Here is a 24,133-nt window from a genome sequence, read left to right on the forward strand (position 1 = left end):
CACAGTACAATTTGTCAAAGGGAAGGAGGGGGACAAGGAGTGCCCTTGCACACACCTGCGGGTATACACTGTAGGGCAAAAAGAAGGTACTTCTTTTTTATTTTTATTTTTTTAAGTGTTATTTATTTGTTTCTAGAGAGGGGAAGGGAAGGAGAAACAGAGAGAGAAAAACATGAATGTGTGGTTACCACTCCCACACCACCAACTGGGGACCTGGCTTGAAACCCAGGCATGTGCCCTGATTGGGAATTGAACCAGCAACGCTTTGTTTTGCAGGCCTGCACTCGATCCACTGAACTACACCAGCCAGGAGGAAAGGTACTTCTGAGGTGACAGGGTAAATGAGACTTGTAAGAGCTTTACAGAAAAAACGACGACAACAACAAAACTACCCTGGCTGCTGCGGCTCAGTGGACTGAGCGCCAGAGTGCAAACTGAAAAGTCGCAGGTTCAATTCCTGGTCAGGGCCTGTGCCTGGGTTGCAGGTCAGGTCCCCAGTGGGTGGTGTACGAGAGGCAACCAACTGATGTTTCTCTGGCACATCAATGTTTCTCTTCCTCTCTTCCCTTCTCTCTAAAAAAAATAAATAAATAAAAAGAAAAACTGATCTGCAAGTGTTGAATTTTAAACTTTTTGTATCACCCACAGAATGCAACCCAAATCCAGCCCTACAAAATCTTTGTCTGGACACAGCCCCTCCCCAAAGACTACTCAAACAGACACAGTGCCTGGTCCCTAAGATGACCAAGACTCACACTCGAACAACAGGGCCCTTATCTCACCTGGCATCAGCTTCACTGTAGTATTCTCTGGCCACAATGTCTTCAAACAGCTCTCCGCCAGTCACACTGCAACCAACAAAGGGGGTCAGAGGAGGCAGGCCAGCCGGCCGACCCCCGCATCCAATAGGTAACAGGTCAGACTGCAGAACAGCTTTTAAAATCCTAACTATGCGCATTTCATCTGACAGCCCAGAACACAATCAATCCTTCAATGACATGGGGCTTTTCTTTGTGGTAATGTGGGCCCTCCTTTCCTCTTGCACATTTGTTTTTATAATCTACATATGCGTAATACTCAGGCAAGATGAATATACAGGAGTCTAAGAGAAAATAATTGACCTACTCAGGAAGTCATAGATTTGACACCAACATAAAGCCTAAGATACAGCTGCCCAAAAAGAACAGACCTACTACCTGAAGCTGAAGAATAATGAGACTACGGAGGGTGATCCAACCTTGAAAATACCAAAGAGGCATTTCCAGGAGGTGAAGAGCCACTTTTAAGATATTAAACCACATCCAAAGTGAACAAGAGACCCATTGGAGCCCAGTTTACAACTACTAAAACCTACGTCCGAGTTCTGAGTTTGCAAGGCCATGTAAACAGCTGCATCCCATTTCCCTGCTAAGCACAACACACCAAGAATCAAGAAGAAAGCATCTGCACAAGGTGTGCTGCTGACCGGAATGTGGCAGCAGTGCCATTTGGGGTGTGGGGCCCCAGGGAGACATTGACTGAGCAATGAGACCCCTCAGCAACACGCCCCTCACCAGAGGAAGTTCAAAATCAAATTCTTCCCCTTTGTACTTGGGGCAAAGGACAGGGACCCTCAGCAGAGGCTGAAGACCCAGTTTAGGCCTTTTCCTGAGACTTTATTTTGAACTAGCTGAGGGGAAAGGCCTCTCTGCACCCTCGGAAATGGCACTTACAGATCGAACACGAGGTAGTGGAACCCTTCTTCAGAAATACTGTCGTGGAGGCGCACTGCAAGAGAGGAGATGGGACAGACGTTAATCAACAGAGAGGAAACTTGGAAGCCCTCTTCCTCTCCTCCTCGGCAGCCCCACCCTCGCCCCGTCCGGCCAGCCTTCCCGGGGTGGGCTGTCTCCTGCAGGAGTGGCAGGGAGAAGGGCGGGCACTCCGCAATCCGAGGGTGAGCAGCCCCGGAGCAGAGACAGCCAGACCCCAGGGTGAGCGCTCTGGTCCCCACATCCGACTGCCTCAGATGTAGGCAGGAGAGAGAAGCTTCCTGGCCAAGACAGAAGATATGATGTGTCACAGTGTAATGCAGAGAAGCAGTAGTGACGCTCACCACAGGGGACAGAGAATGACAACAGGGGAGAGAGCCTGAGAGCTCTTTCAAAGGAGTAAATAGGAACAGAAGAATTAAAGGGAGGAAAGAAGTGGGAGAGGCAGAGCCCAGCAGGAAGGCATGTGGAGCGAGGATGACGGATGGTGAGCACAGGAGGCAACATGCAAGTTCAGGCAAAGTTTAAAAACTGTTACATTAAGTGCCTATTATGTACGAGGCCTTGTGTAAGCCTCTTTGGATTCATTACTGATTCTACAGGCATTTATGGAGTGTGTACTACGTGCCAGACCCTGTGCTAGGGGGTTCAGAGATTAGGGAAGGACATGGTACCTGCCTTCGAGGAGTTTATTATTTCTGATGACCACCACGAGATGAGGGCACTCCCACTCTACAGATGAGGACACAGGAGGTTCACGGACATAGAGTGTCTTGCCAAAGGCCAAACATATGGTGGGTTGGGATGTGAAGCCAGCTCTGTCTGTCTCCAAAGACTGGTCTACACTGCTGCTTGCTATAAGACATGTGGAGTGGCCCACACACCCAGGCAATAGAGTAATGGAGCCAGGGAAAGGGACCATGCACGAATATACCTATAAGTGTCACAGATGTGCCTGGGAGGCCACCACGTGGAGCAAACTACAGCAACTCACAAACTGCAGGAGAAGGCTGGCGAGCAGAATCCCTTCCCACTCTTCGCCTCCACAGCACTTGGGCAAAAAACCAACCCAATGTCTTCTGAGGTCTTCTCCTCAAGCTTCTGCCCACAAAGCCACCTCTGGATTAAATGCCAAGTTCTGAGCATCACTCTAATGCAAACACAATGCGATGCTTTGGCTGACAGTCTGGCTGTTCCTGTCCCTTCCCTCACCTGAACTCTCTTGATGGAAAACCTCAGTTCCAAAGGGCTCCCTCTGTTTGACCTTTGCCCCAACCCCCGGTAGTCGCAGGAGCACCTCACAGAGCACTTCAGGAATGGCCCAACACCAAACCGACTAGTGAGGTTCTTGAATACAAAGAAATCACCCCTTCTCTCCTTTAGCCTGGCCCAGGCTGCCAACTACCAGCAAACGACAGCTTCCATTCCGGTGTCAGAGCGTTTTATCAGGGCTGAGGCACTTCCCCAAACTCTTCCCACCAAAACAAGATCAGCCAGAACATAAAATACAGGCACTAAGCCATCACCAGAGCTCCGTGGTTCTCCGCACCCGACAAATGAGGACTCAGGCCTGCCAGGGTTTGAACCAGGGCCTAACAACTATTTACACCTCCTATTGCCTACCTTAGTTGATCTGATCTGGTTACTCAACCCCAAATTCCACTCCGAACCGAGTAGTTCTACGATTTACCAATGGGATCAAAGGCAGGTGGTACTTCTAAAATCACTCCTCCTCAAACCATTCTCCTCTGTCCGCGGGCACACAAGCTCCTGCTTCTCTACACCTGCAGGTGACGGAAGGAGCTACAGCCAGGCCCCTGCCCCCTTCCCACCCTAACCAGCTCCGATGCACTGATGCAGGTCCCCCCAAAGCCCTGCCACCAGTCTCCTCACTGGGCTTCTTTGGTCCACGTCAGTGCCACGTGCGGTGTCCTGCTGTGGCTGCTGCTCCCTCGCTTCCAAAAGGACTTTCCATTTAATTAAAAATTTGCTATTAAAAAGCATTAAAGTGTGTAATACAAATAATCCCCTGGAAATCAGCTGTCCCAGAAACGAAAAACCAGCTTCGTTGGGGAGGTGACTAAGAGCAACAGGGTGGTGAGCTCACAGCAGCAGGTGCGATGCTAACAACCACTCCTGGAGAGTCCCGCTGCCTCCCCTGCCTCCCCCGGACCCCCACCCCAGCACAGCACAGCAGGGCTGAGAACGGGAAAGTGTGGGCGCCTGTGCCCAGACAGGGCGTCACTGGCACGCGCCCTTGTCCGGGAAGGCCACACACAGAGCCCAGGTGGGAGGAAGCCAGGTGGGGAATCAGGAGGAAGACTCGCCAGCCCAGGCCGCCCAGGCCACCCAGCCCAGAGAACGGCTTTGCCATAGGCACCAAAGCCAGGGTGGGACAGGCAAGCAAGGCCCGTATCTGAACAAGACTGCTATCGTTTTTGTTTTTCCATTTGTAAAGAAATTTAACAGGGAGTGAGAACAAGAGGAAAAACCCAACTTCACCATTCTAAGAGCCTACCTAGCAGATTCTTAATAATGATCCAAATTATAGAAACTAACCCTTACTTAAGCCGTTTCTATGTGCTAGGCCTTGTGCCAAGTGTTTTACGTGTTATTTTATTAAACTCGCCTATTAACTTTGTGGGACAGGTACTAACTATTACCCTCATCTAACAGGAGAGGAAACTGAGGCTCCAAAGAAAGTCACCCAAGGTCATACCCAGTGGCAGAACCGAGACTTGATGCCAAAACAAACTGACATCAAGATCCTTGATACTGAGCCCTGGCTGGTGTAGCTCAGTGGATTGAGCACGGGTCTGCGAACCAGACAATCGTGGTTTGATTCCCAGTCAGGGCACATACCGGGGTTGCAGGTCGGTTCCCTGCAGGCCAGTTCCCAGCAGGGGACGCACGAAAGGCAACCATACATTAATGTTCCTCTCCCTCTCTCCTTCCCTTCCCCTCTAAAGATAAATAAATAAAATCTTAAAAAAAAAAAAAAGGCCTGCAGAAACTTAGGAAGTTAACTGGTTCTTTAAAAAAAAAAAAAAAGATCCTTGATACTGTAGAACTGCCCACTGTGGAGCCACTTTCTCCATCCTCGTAGGCAAAGGAGCTCCAACCTGTCCCCACTAGCCCTGGCCATTCTGATTCAATCATCAACGTCCATCTGGCACCTTCTATGAAGCAGGCATGGCTGTACATGCCACAGATCCGGCTGTGAAGACGAGAAACCTGGCCCTGCCACCGCGGAGCTTCCAGGTGAATGGGGAAGACAGGCTTTAAACCAGCACTCACACAAACACGTAATTGAGCACTACTGTGAGGCAGGAGTAAGGATGCTATGGATGCGCGCAGTAGAAGAATCTGACACCTAGCCCATTCCACAGTAATGAGAGGGCACGGAGGTCGAGGAAGGTCAGACCAAGTCTACAGACAGGAAGATCTGGGGAAAGGGGCCTAAAGTGTTCAGTACAATGCATTCCAGCGATAAGCCCGATCATTGTTCTTTACAAACTGTAGAAAGAAGAACAGGACAAAAAACACCCAAATACTTTTACTTGATATTTCATACCTTCAAGGACTGACAAAGCCACAACCCAAATATGGTGGCTATTTCCAATTCTTTAAAACCACCCAACAATATGCTATGTTGTCATGAAGAAACCGTGAGGATCCAACATTTCCTTCTCTTCCTTTTCAACTATTTGGCTACAGTTACTGGTAGCTGAATGGATCCTGGGCCCAAAGGCAGCCTAGTTTGAGTACCTTGTGGACTGAGTTGGGGCTGGGGGTCTCGGAGAGGTTATTTCTGGCCTCTGGAATCTGTTTTCATCTCCATTTATTTTCTAGGCCTCCTTTTCTCACTGAACCCTCTCATGACAACTCCACAAAGAGAAACAAATGACACAGCGGAGGCACAGGCAGCAAAACAATGTGCCGAAAGTCACAGCTACTAACCAGCAAACCCCGATTCAGACTTGGACTTGACACCAAAGCCACACACCTTTGCTTCTCCACGTGTATGGTCCACAGACCAGCATCGTGAGCATCACCTAGAGATGTGAGGAAGCTCCACCCCAGACCTACCGAATCAGATCTGCATTTTAACGTGATCCCTAGGTGATCCGTGAGCACATAAAAGTTTGAGAAGTGCTGCTCTAAACCACAAGGCTAGACTATGAGTGAAGCTGCTGGGGCAGCTCAGCATGAGGAAGGAAGACAGTCTATTCATCAGAGGAATTTAGAGCAGGGAGCAAGCAGATCACAGGGGGAACACAGTCCATTCAAACTTTAGACAATCAGCACTCCTGCTGTCTCCTCCTCTGAACTGCACTCCTCTGGCCGATCTCCTAGGGTTGTTTTACGTTCTGCAGTGCACCTCAGAGGCCTTTTCTTTTTTAAAAAAATTAATAGACTTTATTTTTTAGAGCATTTGGGTTCACAGCAAAACTGAGCAGACAGTACACAGAACTCCCACATACCCTCTGTCCCTGCATACGCACAGCCTCCCCCACTCCCCACCAGAGTGGCGCAGCTGTTAAAAATCGATGAACCTGCTGACGCCTCACTGTCACCCAGAGTCCACCCAGAGTCCATCCTAATGTCCACAGAGAGTGGACATTAGGGGTCACCCTCCCAACAGGCTTTGTACTCCTGGGACAGAGTATCTACTAGGGAATAAAGCTGGGGACACCTGGTTCCTTGCATCAAATTCCCTTCTGAGTCTCACAGCAACCAGAGTCTGACCATCAGCTCTTTGCTCTCAGCTTCCTCAACCCTGCAGCACCCGTGGCTGATCCACAGGTATCCTTGTGCAATGGAGTTAAAGAGGCTGGAGCCAAAAGGGCCACAGCGCTAAATGACGAAGCAGTGGAGAGACGAGAGGAATGGTGAATTAGGGGGACAGACTGCCTCCTCTCCCACCACAAGCCAGGTCAGCATCCATGGCAACCCCGGCCTCCTGGACCCACAGCTCTGCCACAGCTCCCGGAGCCCTGGTTCACAGCGGAAGCCAGACAGCCTGGCCCGCCAGCTCTCCCAGGACACGGTCCTGGCTCACCCTTTCCTCTCCCTGTCCTTGATCCCAGAATAGGACCTCAGACAAACATCCCCCAGGATCTGGGAGCAGCCATGAAATGGAAGCACGGTTCTAGGCAATCAGACGCTGCCAAGTGAGTGTGACTCGCCTGGCCTTGCCTGGCTGGGCCCTGCTGTCTCCCTAACAGAGAAGAGGACTAGGGTGCATCATCTCTTCTCCTGCCTTAATGCTGAGTTGGGGGCAGGTGGTGCAAAGAAAGGGCTACCGAACCAATTAAGTCTAAAAGGTCAAAAAGTATATATTTGATTTCTAGAAATACAATGTTTAAAAGGTTAGGACTTTTTATCCTGCCCAGACCACTCTGCGGTCAACCACGCCGGTCCTGCAGACGAGGCAGACCCGGTTCTGCCTCCCCGCCCCGCCCCTGCCCCTCGTTCTCCTCCTCCACGGGGATAATTCATCACTGTTCTACGAATTCGTCCCAAGGAGCATACGGAGAGCTGGTGACCTCAGACCCTGACATGGAGAACTAGAATACCAAAATGCTTCCGTGCTTGCAATGGCTTTAATTACCCACATATTTTCTTCCTGTTCTAGAACTTCTAGGTCAGAGGTCACCAGCTCACAAAGCCTACAGGCACCGCATGGGTGGTGCCCACGTGACACACAGGGTGGCGGGGACAGTGGCCAGTGGGCTGACGGGTCTCCACTGCCCAGCCACAGCTGATGCCATCCACGGATGTGGGCTCAGCAGAACCACGCCTTCTGATTTGAAAGACTGGGAAATAAGAATTTTTTTCAAAATGTAAAATCTCATTTTTAAATACTGACTGGCAAATAATAAAAACACTTTTAGGCCACTCAGCCAACCAAACCAAAGATGCCTGAATTTGCGATGGCTGTTCTCAGCCTTCCTCTTCATTGTATCTCTCCCGTGCTGTCCCCACTGTGCCATTTTCAGGTGTGAGTCTAAGTTCAATAGATCACCCAGGAGCCCCAGCAGCTCCAAGCCCAGGACCTGTCGGCTGAGAGCTGCTGGCTCCGAGGAACATACTGCACCAGGCAAAGCCGAGCCCTTGAGCACAAGCTATGCCAATCTGCTTCATGTGTAACCCAAGCTGCTGATTGCCATCTATAAAGCCCTGCATGGTTGGGGTTCTGGTTACCTCAGAGTTGCTCCTGTCCCCTTGGGCTGGAGTACACCCTCAGCTCTCCCACAGAAATAGCTCACGTGAAGTATTCTAGCCTGAGTTCTGGGAAGCCAGAGGCTGAGTAGCTCTGGAGGAAGCATCGAGCTCCAGCAAGCTGCCTCGCAGCCCTGGCCGCCGGCAGAGGAGAGCGGGTGGCCTCCGGGGCACTGAGGGAGCCCTGACATTTAGGCCATGCCTGAGGAGCACGGAACGCACGTTGGGTTTTTTTTTTGGTGATGACTCAGGGTTTTTAAGGAGAACCTAGGAGATGCTCCCTCTCTGCCTGAAGTCAAGACTGGGGTTTCTGCTCAGACACTGCAGCCAGCCCAGTTTCTATCCTCCCTGCGAGAAGCACCAAATCAGGGCCAACGCTTTTGGCAAAGACTGTTTCAGCTGAACAATGTAAAACTGAGCCGGAGTGGGTTGTGGCAAGCAAACCTCCTCAGGCTTTAGAACAGCCAACAATGTGCTCTTGTCCCCCAAGTCGGGGTGGGAGCAGGGAGAAACCCTCTTCATTTTTTCTCTTTCCCCATCCTAGTGGCTCCTGCCATCCCCTCTCCAGAGAAGCCAGGCGGGTGGGCAGCTTGCTTTCCTGGCTCTGGGGAGCACAAACAGGAGCACCATGGAAACCCCTAGAGTGTGCACAGCACTGCGACAGGAACAAAACTCTTTCAAGTCCAGGAACAAAATCCGGACCCTCTTATGATGGTCATGGAGGGCCCCTGGGGAGGAAGGCTGGCAGGCTACTGGCCCAGAACCTCACACGCTGAGGACCTTGGACCTCAGCCCAAAGGCTGGAGGAGGAGGGAAGAGAGGGTGTCTGAAATCTGTTCCAATACCTCCGATCCCAGCCCTGAGATGGCATTGTAGGACTGAAGACACCTAGGTCGCAAAACTCGAATGTCCTAGAATTCTGAGTACAACACGGCTGCTTCCCCTTCTGGGAAACACAAGACACCAGGAGCAAAGGCCCAGGGACAGAAGTAGTTCCACATACAAAAGCAGTGGGTCTCCCTTCTCCACCCCCGGCTTCAAAACGCCCAAGAAATATTCCACGTAAGCGCACTTACCAATGTTTGGATGTTTTAAAAGTCGGCATATCCGGGCCTCACGTTCTAGCTTCTGGTGATCTAAAAGCAGAGGAGAAAAACCAAAAGCCATCAACCATCCTTTCTATTTATGGCCACCTGGCTATTCATACTCCTTCAGTTCTTAGGCACCAACTATGCACTTCTTCCAACGTGCTGAATGAATGTAGCAAAGCACAGCAATCCGGAGACAGGTATTGTTACCACCCTTTCCAGATGAGGAAATGGCTGGGGAGCGGCAGAGCCAAGGGAATCCAGGTCTTCCACTACAGCGTGGTCCTCATTCCGCTACTGTGGGGATTTCACTGGGCCAGAGGGTCCAGACCTCCTCCTCATCAGGGATAGTAATAAGGGCTAAGTTTTGTTGAACAGCTGCTTTACGACCAGGCACTGTGCCAGGAGCTTTGCATATATTCTCTACTTGGCTCTTCAGAGAAATCCTAAAACATAACGGTGCTGCCAACAAAGATGATGATGATTTGAAAAAATAACAATAGGTAACATTTATTGAGAGCTTACTTCTACGCCAGCCAGATACACCTTTTAATTTATCCTCATAACAACTCTAGTGAGGCTGGTACTACTGTGATGCCCATTTTACAGAAAACTGCTTCTCCCAGGGATGCTCTTGGGCACCCACTGCCGGGGCACTCGGGCTCTGGGGTTACTCCGCTTTGGTAAAGCGGCCGGGATGCACGAGTCCCCAGATCCAAGCAAGCTGCACCGGTCAATTCCTTCCGCAGGAAGGCAGAGCTCCAGGAAGTAGAAAGAGAGGATACTGCCAGTCTGTTTCACTAGCTCTTCTCGGCTGCAAGTCTTCCCCAAATTTATCTCCTCCACAAGGTTTTCCCTGTTCCTCTTAGAGGATGTCACTTCCCCACCCGATGCCACCCCTCCCACCAAATCTGTTATAATTCTCCCATCATATGTTACATCAGTTCTCTTTTGATTGCAGGCTCTTCAAAGGGTGGGGCCTTTCTTAGTGGTGCTCTCTAGAGTTACTCCGGTAACAGGGGCTTAATAAGGGTTTATCAACAACAGCAGTGATAATGAGTATTTACTAAGCAAGTACTACGTGCCAGGATTATCTTATTTCATCCTCACAGAAATTCTTTCAAGTAGGGGTCCGATTAGCTCCATTACAGGACAAATGAGGAAACAGACTTAAACAGTTAAAGTGCCGACCCAAGTTCACAAAGGCAGTGGATGCGGGTGGTCTGAGCCCAGAAGCCTCTTTCTCCATCGCTGTGCTATGGTGACAAGATAAAGAAAAGGGACAACATCAAGTAAAGACTCCAGGCTTTGGGGACCACAGTCCAGCTCACCCCAACAGGTCTAGGCCCAGGCAGGTGCCTTTCCACCCACACCCGCCCAGCAATCTCGCCTTTCTCACTGGGGCTTCTGCCAGCCCCCCGCTCTGCCGAAACAGAAGGAGCCTCTGTAGAGCCTCCCAGAACCTTCGGGACACTTCTGCGGGGCTGGTGCTACGATCGTCCCTTCTTCACAGATGACAGAACTGAAGCCCAGAGATATTAAATGATGTGCCCGAGGTCCTACAGCAGGAAAGGGACAGAACTGGGACTCAAGCTCAGACCTCAGATGATGCAGTCGGAGATGAGGTCGGGATGACAAACTAGGAGGAACTCATACGTGTTCTTTCAGCAAGCACCCCCAGCTCTGTGCTACACTGTCCCTCTAACGACAGCTCTGCTTTGTGGAAGGAGCAGGTAGGGACAGGCGGAGATTAGTTCCTGCTGCCCAGCTAATCCATCCCAGCTGCCCCCAGATCTGGGTCAGGCCTTCCTTTCTGTCCTCGGGTTCGGCATGACCACTGACCAGGATGTAGTCAGGAGAACACCAGGTAATCCCACACTCCCACATCGCCCAGACCTGTCAGCGCTGGGGACCTTCCGAAGGGGAGGCAGTCAAGAAAGCAGCCATGGCCCTGCCTGGGGCTCACTTCTTCAAGGTCTGGCCAGGAGGACGTGAGGGCTGACCCATCCTCCTTTTCCCCTGGGACTTGGGCTTGGAGGGGGCAAGATGGCCATCTCCAAAGCTGCAGACCACCAGCCCTCTTTCTGACCACTCACCTCACCACCCTCCAACCCCCAACCCTCGGCTTGGCTGCCTGGGCAGGTGCAGAACAGCATCTTACTATGTGGAGGTGGCAACTAAGGGGAAGGCCCAGAAGATTAATATTTATCTCGTCCCTCAAGTCTCTTACTGGCTAATGGTTACAGCCCCACAGCAGCAACGGCACTAAAAATAAGGGTGCGCCGGCTCTACCAGTGACTCAGGATGGGAAGAGGGGGGACCCAGATTCATGCTCCCACCTCCTCAAAGGAGCTGCCCAAAGTCCAGAGGGTCTGTGTTAGCCACTCAGTGTGACCCTGCCTCCGAGCAGCCAAGCCCCATGTTCCGGGTGAAGCTTGTGACTTCTCTAGTCCTTGCTCTGATCCTCTGCCCGGAGTCCCACCATTAACACACCAGCTGTGGAGTCCGACAGCACCGGGTGGAGGCCCAGCACTGGCATGTTGGGCATGTTATTAAACCCATCTGAGCCTCTTTCATTCATTCAAAAAATATTTACTGAGGCCTGCTGTGTGTCAGGCACTTGTTCTAGATGTTGGGAGACAGCAGTGAAAGAACAGACAAAAACCCCTGCCCTCCTGGAGCTGCTCCTCTAGTGGGGCTGGCTGGGCCCGGGGAGAGACAGGCAGTAAGCACTGGATGGCACGGTCGATGTTGTGGCAAGGGCTGCGTGGAAAAACGAAGCAGGAAAGGTGGTCCGGGAAAGCCTCAGCAAGGAGCTGACATTTGATTAGGACCCAAAAGAGGTGAGAGAGTGAGCCAGACCCATTATTTTAGGAAAAGGGTCCTCACTTCTAAAATGGAGGCAGCAATATCTGTGAATTAAATGAGGTAACTGGGTAAGTGCTCAGTGCAGGGCTTGGCAGCCTCCTTTACAAGGGCCATGGGGTGAGATGGACAAGGCCTCCCTGACTGGGCTTTGTGGCTGTGGCTCCTCCCAGAGACACTGAGAGAGTTGGACTGACTCTTCCTTGGCCTGGGCAGGCACGGGGTACCTTATACACCAACCGAGCCCTCTGACCTGCTCCATCAACCTTTCTGGGGGTGGGCTGTTCCTCTGCTCCTTGTTTGTAGCCTGTGGGTGAGGTCAGCAACAGGGGCTCTCCAGAGAGTAAGGCCCAGGAAGTGCTGTCGCCAGCAGGATCCCTCCTCTTCCTCAGCCTCAGCCTCACTGGCCGTGGCACCCTGCCATCCAGCTCTGCTCAATGAGCCGTGCGGTTTCTGCCGACCACACTCTCCCCTGCCTCCTTCGACCACGCACCATGGGCCAGCACCCCAGCCTCTCCAACAGTCTTCTGTCGCTTTCCCACTGTCCTGTGTCCCTTCCAGGCCTGGTCCATGTCTAGGAAAAAGGAGGGCTCTACCCCAGCAGCAGGGCTCAGGAACAAATATGGTTTGCAGAGCATCTTTCTCAACTGCAAGAGTGGCCCCAACTAAACATAGCATCCCCAACCCCAAAGGAATGAAGCCACTGAACTGTCTTGGTCCACAGTGGTGCATCCAGGCCCTGGCTCCACAACCCAAGGTGATAACACACCAGTCGCTCTTGTCACAAAAGTGGCCTTCTTCCTTGAGACACACGTGCTTCCAGCGCCCATTGAGCTCACTGTTCCTAGGAGACAGCTTAGACCTGCCAAGGCCGACCTTCTTCCCACCCACCTTTCCACCGGGCTTGACCCCGCCCCCCCACGGCCCAGCCCCCCCTTCCTGTTTGACAACAGCCACTTCCCGCTTTTGCACAGGGCCACTTCCTGCCTGCCTGTGTGCTACCGCCATGGAGAGACCCACCCCTGTCGGCCTTCAGCCCAGGTCCAACCACAGCCCTCTGCAAGACGTTCCCCTCAAGAGCAGAGGTGGCCACAGGAGCAGAAAGCAGAAGCCGCTGTTAACAGCAGCCCACCCAGGGCAGAGCCAGGCCCTGAAACAAAAGGGTCCCTGGAGGCCTTGCCTCTCCCACCTCTGCCTTGAGACTTGGTCCAGGGCTCCACAAAGGACAGGTGCCCTTCACAGGAAGGGCAGGAAGGACTGACCAGATGCACAAAGGGAGGCAGAAAAGAGAGCAGACAGTGAGGAAACAGCACGCAGCGAAGGTGAGCCCAGAGCCCCAGAACCGTCTTTTCCCTCGGGCCACAGGAGAGAAGCCTGCTCCAAACGCACTTTCCTTCCCCCCACAAGATCAGGGACCAGGGAGGGCTGGCCACTGACTCTCCACGGCCCTAGAGGGCATATGCCCGCTGACTTAGTGACATTTCCCTACAACCACAAATGCCAGCACTAGCTTCAAATAAGATTTGCTGCCACCTAAACATGCAACCTTCTCTAGGTGGGAAAGGACACAGAGCCCTAACTCTGGCAACGAGGACCCTCCTCAATCCAATCTTGAGGACACCCCTAACTTTTCAAAGGGTGTTTCAAAGATCTCTGCCTGTGGCCCTGACTCTGTGAGAAGCTTTCTACAGCCCCATTAATTTCAGATGCTCAGTGTGGGGCTCCCCCTCTTGCTGCCCTCCCGAGCGTCCCCTCTCCTTCCTAAGCAGCAGAGGCCCCACAGGGGCATCACTGAGTAGAAACAAGGGCATTGCAGGGATTTGGTGTCACAGTCCAAGTTCTCCAGCTACTTATAAACAGCCCCTGACCTTGGGCACTGACCAGCCGGAATCCCAAACCACAATCCCATTGACCTTGCCCTGACACCTCAATGACACACCCCTTCCTCTTTTGACTCTCACTCACTATAAAGGTGCAGAGCCTCCGGCTAAAAGCAAAGTCTGTCCACCACGTAAGAGGGAGCATGGCTTCTATTTTCTTCACACCCACACACACCCAGGAACTAGCTGAGGGTTGTGAATAGAGTGGGACAGGGCCTGACACGGGCCACGTGAACACCAAGGCTCTGTCCTTTATGTTGGCATTCTCCCTTTCTCTTCAGTCCGAATTCGGGCAGTTTTAAGCAAGCAACACAAAGACTCGAGCCCTACTTTGGCCTTTGGGTCTTAAGAGAAGCTTTCACTGAGGAGGCAAAGGAGAGAGGCGCCAAGACGTGCCCCACAGCAAAAGTCTCCCGAACCAGCCTGGATGGAGAAAATCCCCATGGGGTCACTAGCAAGCCCCAAGAAGGCAAGGTTCTGCCTCTGGACACTCTGGACGCTCTCAAGGGTCAGAACGGGGCCAGCCACTGAGTTCCCTATGCCCCCAGCAAGGCTCTGGGTGTCTGCAGCCTTTGCCCACTGTTTTGGTGACATTTCCTTCATGGTAACCAGCCCCAAGTAAAACATCCCAGGAAGCAGCCCCTAAAAATAGCTCCTCCCAGGGCAGCAGCAAGGGAGGGTGGGGGGAGGAGAAAAGAGGGGAGCAGATGGGAAGCTGCTGGGGCTGCCGGGGCCCAGGAAGTAGAGCCGGTGCTGGGGACAGTGAGTGGTGGAAATCTCCCCACCACAGAGGGGTCTGTGCCCAGAGAGGCGGGTACAGAGGAGAGCAAGGCCTCACCCAGCAGAAAGGAGAGATCTGCTCCACTGGTCTTACAGCTCTGGGCCTGGATGGAGGGGTGTGGGAGTGATATGTCAGGATTCATCACAGGGAACAAAACACCCAGAACCTGTGTTTTAAAGGGAGGAGCCAAGGGGTGAGTGAAGAGCACATCGCTTGAGGATGCTCAGGCCTGAACACTGGCAAAATCACTGGCATATCCACGGCTCGAAATAAACAAAACTTTTGTGCCTTGGTTTCCCCACAGGCCTGGGGCGGATCTGTCTGGCCACGGGAAAATGACAAAGGGCCTCCACTGAGAGGCACTCAAGAAGTGCCAAGTGCCCACCTCTTCCTGTCACCACCCTTTTGGCACCCATGGGAGCGGGCGCTTGCTGCCTGCCAAGGCCGTCCAGAGAGCAGCGAGCAGAGAGAAGGGGGCAGGAGCCGGTCACACCCACTCCTCTCCTTCCCCGTCTGCAGCCTCAGAAGAGAACGGGCTCAGCCGCTCACCTCTAGGGTTTCAGCGCAGCCCCGAAGCCGGGAGCAGAGCTTCTGACAAGGGACGAGAGCAAGCAGCTGGAAGAAAGCAGGGGCCTCTCCTATGGGATGGGACCCCATGACGCCCGTGCCCAAAGTCACCCTGGGAAGGTGGACGGGAGGGCAGGGTGACAGGCCAGTGTTGTCTGAGCTAAGTCGCACGGCTCACAGCAGGGCTGTGCGAAGCTGGCCCAGCATACACGCCTTGGCACAGACGAGGGACCTCTCGGCTGCTTCCTCGTCCACCTGGGAGGAAGAGCCAGAGGAGCTGGGTCACTCACACACAGCCCAAAATGGCCTGTTTTAGCCTCAGGAGGAAAGCGTGGCTTTGCGTACAACCTCCTTTAATGCTTCCTCAAGTTCCAGAGTCCCAGGTTCCAGTGCTGCGTAGATTTTCCTTCCTTCTCCCCGTCCCTCATGGCTGCTTTACCCTCCCCTCGCTTTGCCCAGATCCTTAACGGTAAAGTCTCCCTTGGAGATACCACAGGGGACACAAATGTCATGGGGGCTGCTCAGGCCAACACTAAGGGGGTGGGGACTCTCAGCTGGCACCACCCTGGGGGATCCTATTTCAGTCCCCAGGGCCAGCTGGACCCAGAAAGAGACAGCCTTTGCCCTTCTGGTGGCCAACATACCACAACCCAGCCGCTCAGCTTGCCATAGCCTTGACCATGGACTGACACCCCAACCTGGGAACTCAGAAGAAGGCCCCAAATCACAGAACAGCCCATGTACGCAGACGGCCACTGCCTGAAGAAGCCTGGATTAAGGTGTGTCTGGTAAATGTCAGGAAGCGTGGCAAGAGCAAGTGGCACTGCTGTTGCTGATTTCGGGTGGCAATTCTTCAAGTGTGGCTCAGGGACCACCTGCACACAGACTCTGGAAGCCCACCCAGAAGCAGAACCTCTGTGGGTGGAACCCAGGAATCTTGAGGTAATCGTTATGCACACTGAGTTGAAAATCACTGCTTCGAGAAGTTCCAACTTTGCCCTAGAAGGCCATTACGACAGGGAGTCATAAGCTACACTGCTTTCCGACACCTCCCACCTGTACTGTGCCCCAAGCACAGGTCTTTAATCTCACCTGTCCTCTCTAACAGCTGGGTCAGGCCTATAGGCTGGCGGGCTGCATGGAGCAGAAAGAGGGAGCCCAAGCCAGCGCCAAGCTAGAAGGGTTCCCGCAACTTGGCTCTGAGGTTCCTGAAAGCCAAAGCCAAAAAGCAACTGTGATGGGTTATGTACAGTCGGTCCCCTTAACCTATTCGTTCAATGTGTAGGTGCTCTTTATGTCTCAGGCACTTCGCAAGGCCCTGTCCATGCTAAGAAAAGAAACACATACAGTCCCTACCCTCACCTCCCACGTCCTCAGGAAGAAGAAAGTGTTTGCTTACATTTAGCTTCAATAGAAATTTCTTCACATAAGGTATACAGAGTAAATAAACAAATACAGCAAGTGCTGTAACAGGTTTCATTATATTGTCTCTGGTAGCATCTCTTAGTAAGGCCAAGTTTCCATCAGAGTAAAAGCAATTGGAATGAAGCTAAATGGTCCAAATACAGAGGTTTCTTATGATGCTAATTGTTTCCAGGAAAAAAATCCTAAACTAGGTACAAGAAAGAAAGGACCATTTGCCCTTTGACTGTAGCCATGTGGGGAAACGTTTTGGATGGATGCAAGAGAACAAGATATAAAATTCTCTGCCCTGGCTGGTACGGCTCAGTGGATTGAGCACGGGCCTGTGAACCAAGAGGTCATGGGTTTGATTCCCTGTCAGGGCACATGCCCGGGTTGTGGGCCGGGTCCCTGGTCAGGGGTGTGAGAGGCAACTGACTGATGTTTCCCTTTCACGTTGATGTTTCTCTCCCTCTTTCTCCCTTCCTCTCTCTCTGAAACAAGTAAATAAAATCTTTAAGAATAAATAAGTAAAAGGTTATGCTCTATGAGGTGAAAATCTACATTATGAATAAAGATAAGAAGAGAATATAAAGATTTAAAAATAAAAAAAAGACAGAAGGGCTCAGGCTCCTGGGGGGGTGGTGCTCTTAAATCTTAAAATAACGACTTATCATTGCCATCCCCTGGCCCACTAGCGCCTGCAACCAAACCTATTTTAAATACCTCCTTCGGCCTAGCAGAGAGCTCAGTTTGGAAATATGGGTTCCCTTAAGAGCCCCAACTCCACACCTATTGCTGTTCCAAAGCAAATGGAGTGGCGTTACGTGACTCTCAGTGGCTTTATGTAGACAGGCCCACAGACAAAGACAGTGTTCAGTGCACAGCCACATGAACACCCCACCAACATGGCCCTGAGGTCACAATGACAAAAAACAGCGGAGCAAAAGAAGGATTCCATCCAGATCTCCAGGTCCCAGAAGACCAGGTGATCTCTCCTGGGCCACCTCACCATGAATGCCAAGCAGAAGCAGCTCGACACCCTCTTTCTTTCCTTTCGGTTTGCAGCGCAGAGAATCACAAGCAAGAAAGAAATCAGGCAGCGACTCAGCAAACACAGCAAGCCCCTTCAGACCCTTCTGGATGACCCTGGTGGACCCACCACATTCCCAGACACAGAAATCCAACACCTGCAGAGCCCTAGACAGACAGACAGCGACGAGTGAAACCCAGCCCCAGCTGCTGCACCTTTATAAAATATACAGCGTAAACTGAGAGGCTGCAGGAAGCCACGGCCTTCACTCCCTAACCCCATGGGCACCGGCCTAGTGGGCCCCCTGGCCCAACCCTCTCCAGGAGCTCACGTCCCCTACACCCACGCCTACAGCACAGCTCCTGGCTTGCTCCCTCCAAGACAGCATCTTCCCACTCTCCCACCTCCAAATGGTCCTGGCACTTACAAATTCCTGACCCCTGATCCTGGCCCCTGTGTCTCTCCGCCAGGAGTAGGCCTCTGTCCCAAAGTCAACCTGGCACATAAACCATACAACAGAGCCCCGGTCTTGGCATAACCATTTCAAGAGAGGGGGAGCTGCAGTCTGAAGCATATGATCTTACACAAAACTGTTTTTCTTGAGAAAGAAATAAGCCAAAGAGAAATCAAATCTCACCTGGTTTGGGCAGGGAAAGATGATTATCATTTGGGAAAGACAGGACGAGGTTGAGAGGAGGTAAGGATGGGAAAAAGACATGATCACATGGGTCAGAGAAATTCAGGTGAGTGGGGAGGGAGTACAGCACGACAGCCCAAGGCAGGCAGCTCTACAGACTCCCCTCACCAACTATCCCCACACCCCAGAGATGGACTCCCAGTTATCTTTCTGTCCCTCACCCCTGGGTCAGAGGACACTGGTGGAATGAGAAAAGGCAAAGCACTGCATGATTAACTGGAGACACCAGACACCAGCCCCCTCTCTGGTGCACCAGGGCTGTGCTGTGTGGGCACGGGGATGTAGGCACTCTCAGACTGTCCTCTCTGCCTGCACCTCGCATCCTTGGCCAGATGATGTCTGCCAAAGAGCCCAGCCCACCGTGTTGCACACCCCCAACCCCAGGGGAGGAGTGCTTCTGACTACCCACATGTCTCTATGGTAACCATCGCCTCTAACTCAAGGTACCCAGAGAGAAAGGAAACAAACAAATAAGTCAACTTTATGGCCAATGTGGAGGAACAGCAAGAGATGGGCACTGGGAGACAGCAAGATAAGCTCTGTTTGTGGGGATGCAAAGAGGCCCTCCCAGCCAGGAGGCAGATGCCCTGCTATATAGGTCCCAGAACAACTGTCAACATGACGGAAGCCCACTGTAGAATTTTATAGTTTCTCCAATACTTGGGGACATCTATCATATCTCTTACCCCAGAGATGCCTGGGTCATTACTAGCTACAGCCTATGTCCTCCCCAGGCATCTGTCCTGGCCTCTAATGTATTTATGGCATCCTATTGCCCAGCCCCAACTCCCTTCTCTGAATCTCATAAAATTTGTCCCCCTGCTGCACCCTGCGGCCCTCAATGACCCAACCCATCCACATGCCTCTGTACTCCCCTGACCTGTTCACAGAGCACTTTACACATTGCTGAGTCTATACCTATCAGATTAGACGAGTTTGGCAAGCACCCAATACAAGGTTCAGGGAGTGTAGGTTCAAGGTGTGAAAGCCAGGGCCTGACCCTCCTGGCCTCGGGTACTCTCAGGTACTCAGAAGGATCTCACAAGTCAGGCTCTAGGGCCTGGCGCTCCACAATCCTCAGACACTGAGGCAATGCTGCTCCCACCCAGACCAGGCCATTGAGAATTCCAGACCAGGAGGCATCACCCTCCACCCAGGACAGACTGCATCTGCTGCTGCACCGCCAACTTTGTAATTTGATCAAAAAAGCAATCAAGTTCATCTGGCAGGATTTGTTCCCAGAAGCTCTCACCAGTAGCAACCTTCTCTGATGTTTACAGATTCCCTTCCCTTGGGAGTCTGTTCCGCCGCCTGGTGGGCAGGGGGAGGCTGGGTTTGTCAGAGCTGCTCACTTAGTGCATTTCCATCCTAAGTTGCCACTGGGGCCCAGGGACTAGGACAGGCCTGGAGTGGCTACTACTGCCCCAAACAGAAACTCCAAAGGCCCCAAATTACCAGCCTCTATTCCGTGCCACCCACCATTCCCAATATCCTCCTGCTCCCTAAAAACCAAGCTCCCTGGAGACTTCAGGGCCAGTTCCTCCTGACAGCTACCTACATCTCTTACATCGTCACTCTTTTCTACCTGAGTACTTCCAGTTCCCCGTGCAACTCCTTCCCTGGCTTCAAAGTCCACCTACCCTGAAATCCCAACTCTTCTCCAAGTGCTAAAATGCACAACCCTCAACTCCTGGAGTATCTTCAGAAGAAGCCGTAGCCCCCGGAGGCACCCCAGGAAGAGGCCAAGCTGGGGAACACTCACCCCGAGCAGACAACTTCTTGGTATTGATGATTTTTGCTGCATATTCCTGCGTAGAGGTTTTCTTCACACACCTGCGGACCACAGAGAAAGCACCCCTGGAGGGAGAAGGAAGAAAGAACTGGGACACGGAGCACAGCAGAATGACACAGACATGCTTCAGGTCTGGGGACAGGGATGCTCCCATCAACCTTTAGTCAAAATCACACACACGGATGTAGTGGCCATCGCTATCCAACATGAGGCAGAAGGATGTGGCCACTGCGTGACAGTGAACAGGTGTGTGTGGAGAAAGACCCCATTCCCACCCCCACATCTAGTCACTGGGCAAAGCAACAGCCCCAACCTCAGGCAGTACATCGGGAGCTGGTGGGCGACGCTTAAAACACACACCTGCTGCATCACACGGACAGCCCTGTGGTCCTGGCCGAGAGAATCAGAGAAGGAAAGAGACCTGCCCTTCTCTCAGCAGAAATAGGTGAAGGTAGGGGAAGGAGAGATTTGAAAGAGGGTATCGTCCCGGGAGAGACAGCTCCCTCAACCATGGGGAAAGGTGAGGCAAATGAGGCTCAAATCTCCCACAACCGTCTTCAGCCCACTTCAACCCACTGCATCCCGGCTCAGCTGACAGCACGGAAAGAGGGGATCCAGTAGTGGGTCTCAGACATCAATAGCTCCCCTTTCCCCTGATATTTTCCTTTACTCTTCCCCTCCCAAATGGGAGCTCGCACTTTCCAGCTCTGGAAGCGTCTAGGGGGGCGGGCAGGGCGGGGGCTGCAGTGGCCGGGCTCGGCGCCGCGGGTGGGGGTGGGGGGGGCCAGGGCTGCTGCAGAGGCCAGCTCAGTGCGGAGGGGAGGGGGATGCTGCGGCTGCGGCGCGCGGCTCTCGGGACCACTGCAGGGATGGGGGGAGGGGACGGGGGTGCTGCAGCAGAGCCCAGCAGCCCAGCTGGGATCTTGGAAGGGGCACTAGTGGGGGGCGGGGCCGGGCACCAAACATCCCCCCACACTCCGGCACCGCAGCGGGCTTGAAGCTGCAGGGCCGGGAGGGTCCTGAGTGCCAGGCGCGTGGGACACGCGACAGGGTGCTGAGTGAGCTCCTGAGCAGGGTGGGGAGAAGACCGAGAGCTGGCGGGGTCGGGATGAGGGGCGCCTGAAGGGTGCGGGAGGGGCGGGGCTGGAGGGCGCCCAGGAGCGGTCCGGGGGCTGCAGTCCCCAAGGCAGCGCGGGGTGCAGCAGCCCGGGCAGCTGCTGCAGGGCGCGGAGGGGGCTGCGGGGCAGGCAGCCGGGGGTCAAGGCGGCCCCGGAGGCGGCGGGCGGGAAAGGCTGGGGGTGGGGCGGGCTGAGGGGGCGCTGCAGCGGCCGGTGCAGGGCCAGGGGGCGGGGCCAGGAGCCGCATAGCGCCCGGGCGGCGGGGGCAGGGTCGGGGGCCGCGGCGGGCGGCGGGAGGCCGTACTTGCCGAGCTCCTCGAAGAGCTGGTAGTCGTCGGTGAAGCGGGTGCAGGTGGCTGTGGTGGCCATGCTGGCGGCGGGCGGACGCGGCGGTGCAGCCCGCGCCGACGTCGGTGCACAGTCACCGCCGCCCGGCCGAGGGAGCAAGAGGAGGAGACGGGGCTGAGCCCGGCAGCACCGCGAGACTTTACCGGGGAGAGCGAAGGAGGGAGTGACACCCCCGCGCCCGCCCGTCCCGCCCCGCCTCCAGCCCCGCCGGCCCCCCGCCCGGCCCCCGGACCGCCTCCAGGGAGGGGCCTCCGCCGCCGGCCCCGCCCCGCCTCCGGAGCCGCCCGCGTGGGGCCGGACGCGCGGGGGAGCGGAGACTAGGGGGTCCCGGCACCGCGCCATCGGGAGGGAACTGAGAGGTTTGCGACCAGTGGGCTCATCCCGGGGCGGACCCTGCAAGGGCTCAGAATATGTGTGTTGGGACTGGGTAGGGATCTGGACCGCCGAGTTCTGTAGCGTGGCCCCACACACAGGTCCTAAGCCCACAGCCCAGATTAACAACGAAGTGGGAGGGGGCCAAGGTCAAAAAATCCGCGTCAGACTGCACACTGGGGAGGCGCCCCCAGCCTGTGCGGAGCCAGTTCTCAGCAGCCTTCCCTCGGGAAGCTGACAGTCTAGACTTGTGTAAGCATCAAGGCCATTATTAGATAAAACCCTTCAGGCACAGTTTGTTCAGGGAGACCAGGTTAGGGCCAAGAATGCAGGTGGAACTCTGCCTTCCTGCACGCCGACCTGAAAGATGAGAGAGACTTTCTCAGTCAGGCCAGTAATGAAAGGGATGAAGTGGAAACTATTAGAAAAGGCTATGTACTGTGTGGGCTAGAAAAGCAAGTGGAGGAAGGAGAAAATACCCCATTTTTCTTGCAGGACACCCTGTATTTTCATTTTGTGGCACTCATCATATTTTGTAATGATATGTTGACTGGTATGAGAGGCAGCAGAGCTAGAGCAAGGTTGTCTAAAGAGTGAACTCAGGTCAGACTGCCTGGCTTTGATTTCTGGGCAACTCCCTGACTGGCTGTGTGATGTTGGGCAAGTCACTTAATCTTTCCGAATTTCAGTTACATTGTCTGAAAACTGGGAACAATAACAGTATTTACCTCATGGGGCTGTATTAAATGAGCTAAGTCACATAAAGCATTTAGGATAGTACCTGGCACCTAATTAGAACAGTGTTAACTGTAATTATTTGTTTAATATTTGCCTTTCCACTGAATCGTGGTCTCCAATAGGGCAGGTTCTCTGCCTCTTTTGTTCACCGTTGTGTCTATTCTCAGAGTCCCGGACCCTCAGCAAACATTTGTGGAATGAACTCCGGGCCCTGGCAGAGCAGTTACCCTCCCTTCCTCTGTCCCCACTATCAGAAGATGGTAGGACCCAGGCACATAACTGTGTCGGCAGAGGAGAAACAGGCTGGGCAAGTTCCTGACCTGCCCAGACCTCTATACCACAAGTCAGCTATCATCCTCAGCTGGGCAGGGCAGAACTCAGCCAGCTGCTGCAGCTCAGTCTTGGTTACAATAGGACCAGCAGGACACCCACAGAGAGTCAGGCCTTCATTGTCAGCAGGATGGCTCTCCTGGAGAAGGCAGCTGAGAGGCTGAGGCCTCCCAGGCCTCATCCCTGAGGGGATGGGTGGAGCAAAGCTCCTAGGGAGGGGCCCCCCTCCTGTCCTTACCCAAAAGCCCTGGGAGATAGTCTGAGAAGTAGACTGCCCAGTAGGGGCGATTAAGCGAACAGGAGAGGAAAACATTAACAGATTGCCTGGGAGGGCCGAGAAGGATAGGGTTGAGGTGACAGAACACCATGCCCCACCTCTTCCCAGGGCAACAGGAAGTAAGGCGGTGAGGAGTAAGGCCACTTCCTATCTTGAAGCACCGGGGTGAGAACCTGGTTCCAAGTCCCAGTTTGGGGCAGTGAGACTGTACACTAGGGAATGACAGTAAGTCTTGAGTTTCTGCCATTCACTGTAAAGACAGAGTGATAGCTAGACTGCATGCCAGAAATAGGGGCAGCATATAAGTTAATCATCAGTGTGCCCTTACCAAGCTCTCAAGGCGACTTGGTTCCTGACCTCCAGATGCTGAAATTTTATATTCTTTATCATAAAGGTGGAGTGAGAAGACAGGTCAGAACAAGCACAACCACAGACTCAGGGCTACCATGGAGTCCCAGGGGAAAATGTAAAACAGGACCAACCTCCCTGACCTTTCTCATGAGCCCACCATGAGAGGGGTTATCTTCCCAGCTGAGGGTGAGGGTTCTATGCTAGGTACGTTAGGGTAACCATATAAAGCAGTTTGCATTGAGTTTCTGGGTAAAAGGAAAAGTGATGAGAAAAATACTGGGGTGAAGCTTCAGGGATGCATCACAGTATTGAGTAAATGGAGTCAGCCTCCTTTCAAGAACAGAATGAATCAACTGCCTACTATGTGCTCAGCCCATCTCTTTGAGAAGCATCCAAATAAAGTGGAAAATTAGAATTTACACAATCAGAAAGAAACTGAAATTATTCTCTCCTTATTCCTTTCTAGGTCTTCCTCACTTCTCCTTCCCTCCCTCACCACCTCTCAACAGCTCAGACTCT

At 53.2% G+C, this 24,133-nt stretch overlaps 1 protein-coding gene across 19 annotated transcripts in view; it reads right to left on the minus strand.

The window, feature by feature from the left end:
- The window catches only part of CAMK2G (calcium/calmodulin dependent protein kinase II gamma), a 54,767-nt gene extending 33,067 nt beyond the window's left edge, over window positions 1-21,700 (minus strand). For all 19 annotated transcript variants that reach the window (XM_053663888.1, XM_037130497.2, XM_037130493.2 and 16 more), the window contains exons 1-5: window positions 21,503-21,700; window positions 20,051-20,145; window positions 9,053-9,112; window positions 1,713-1,767; window positions 783-848 (exon numbers count right to left, since the gene is read on the minus strand). In XM_053663888.1, coding sequence (XP_053519863.1) covers window positions 783-848; window positions 1,713-1,767; window positions 9,053-9,112; window positions 20,051-20,145; window positions 21,503-21,567 — 341 coding nt within the window. In that variant the 5' untranslated portion in view covers window positions 21,568-21,700. The remainder of the gene's footprint in view (window positions 1-782; window positions 849-1,712; window positions 1,768-9,052; window positions 9,113-20,050; window positions 20,146-21,502) is intronic.
- Between the last annotated feature and the right edge of the window lie 2,433 nt (window positions 21,701-24,133).

This window comes from Artibeus jamaicensis, unplaced genomic scaffold (genome assembly GCF_021234435.1).
Source record: "Artibeus jamaicensis isolate MK-2021 breed Jamaican fruit bat unplaced genomic scaffold, CSHL_Jam_final contig_332, whole genome shotgun sequence".
NCBI classification, from domain to species: domain Eukaryota; kingdom Metazoa; phylum Chordata; class Mammalia; order Chiroptera; family Phyllostomidae; genus Artibeus; species Artibeus jamaicensis.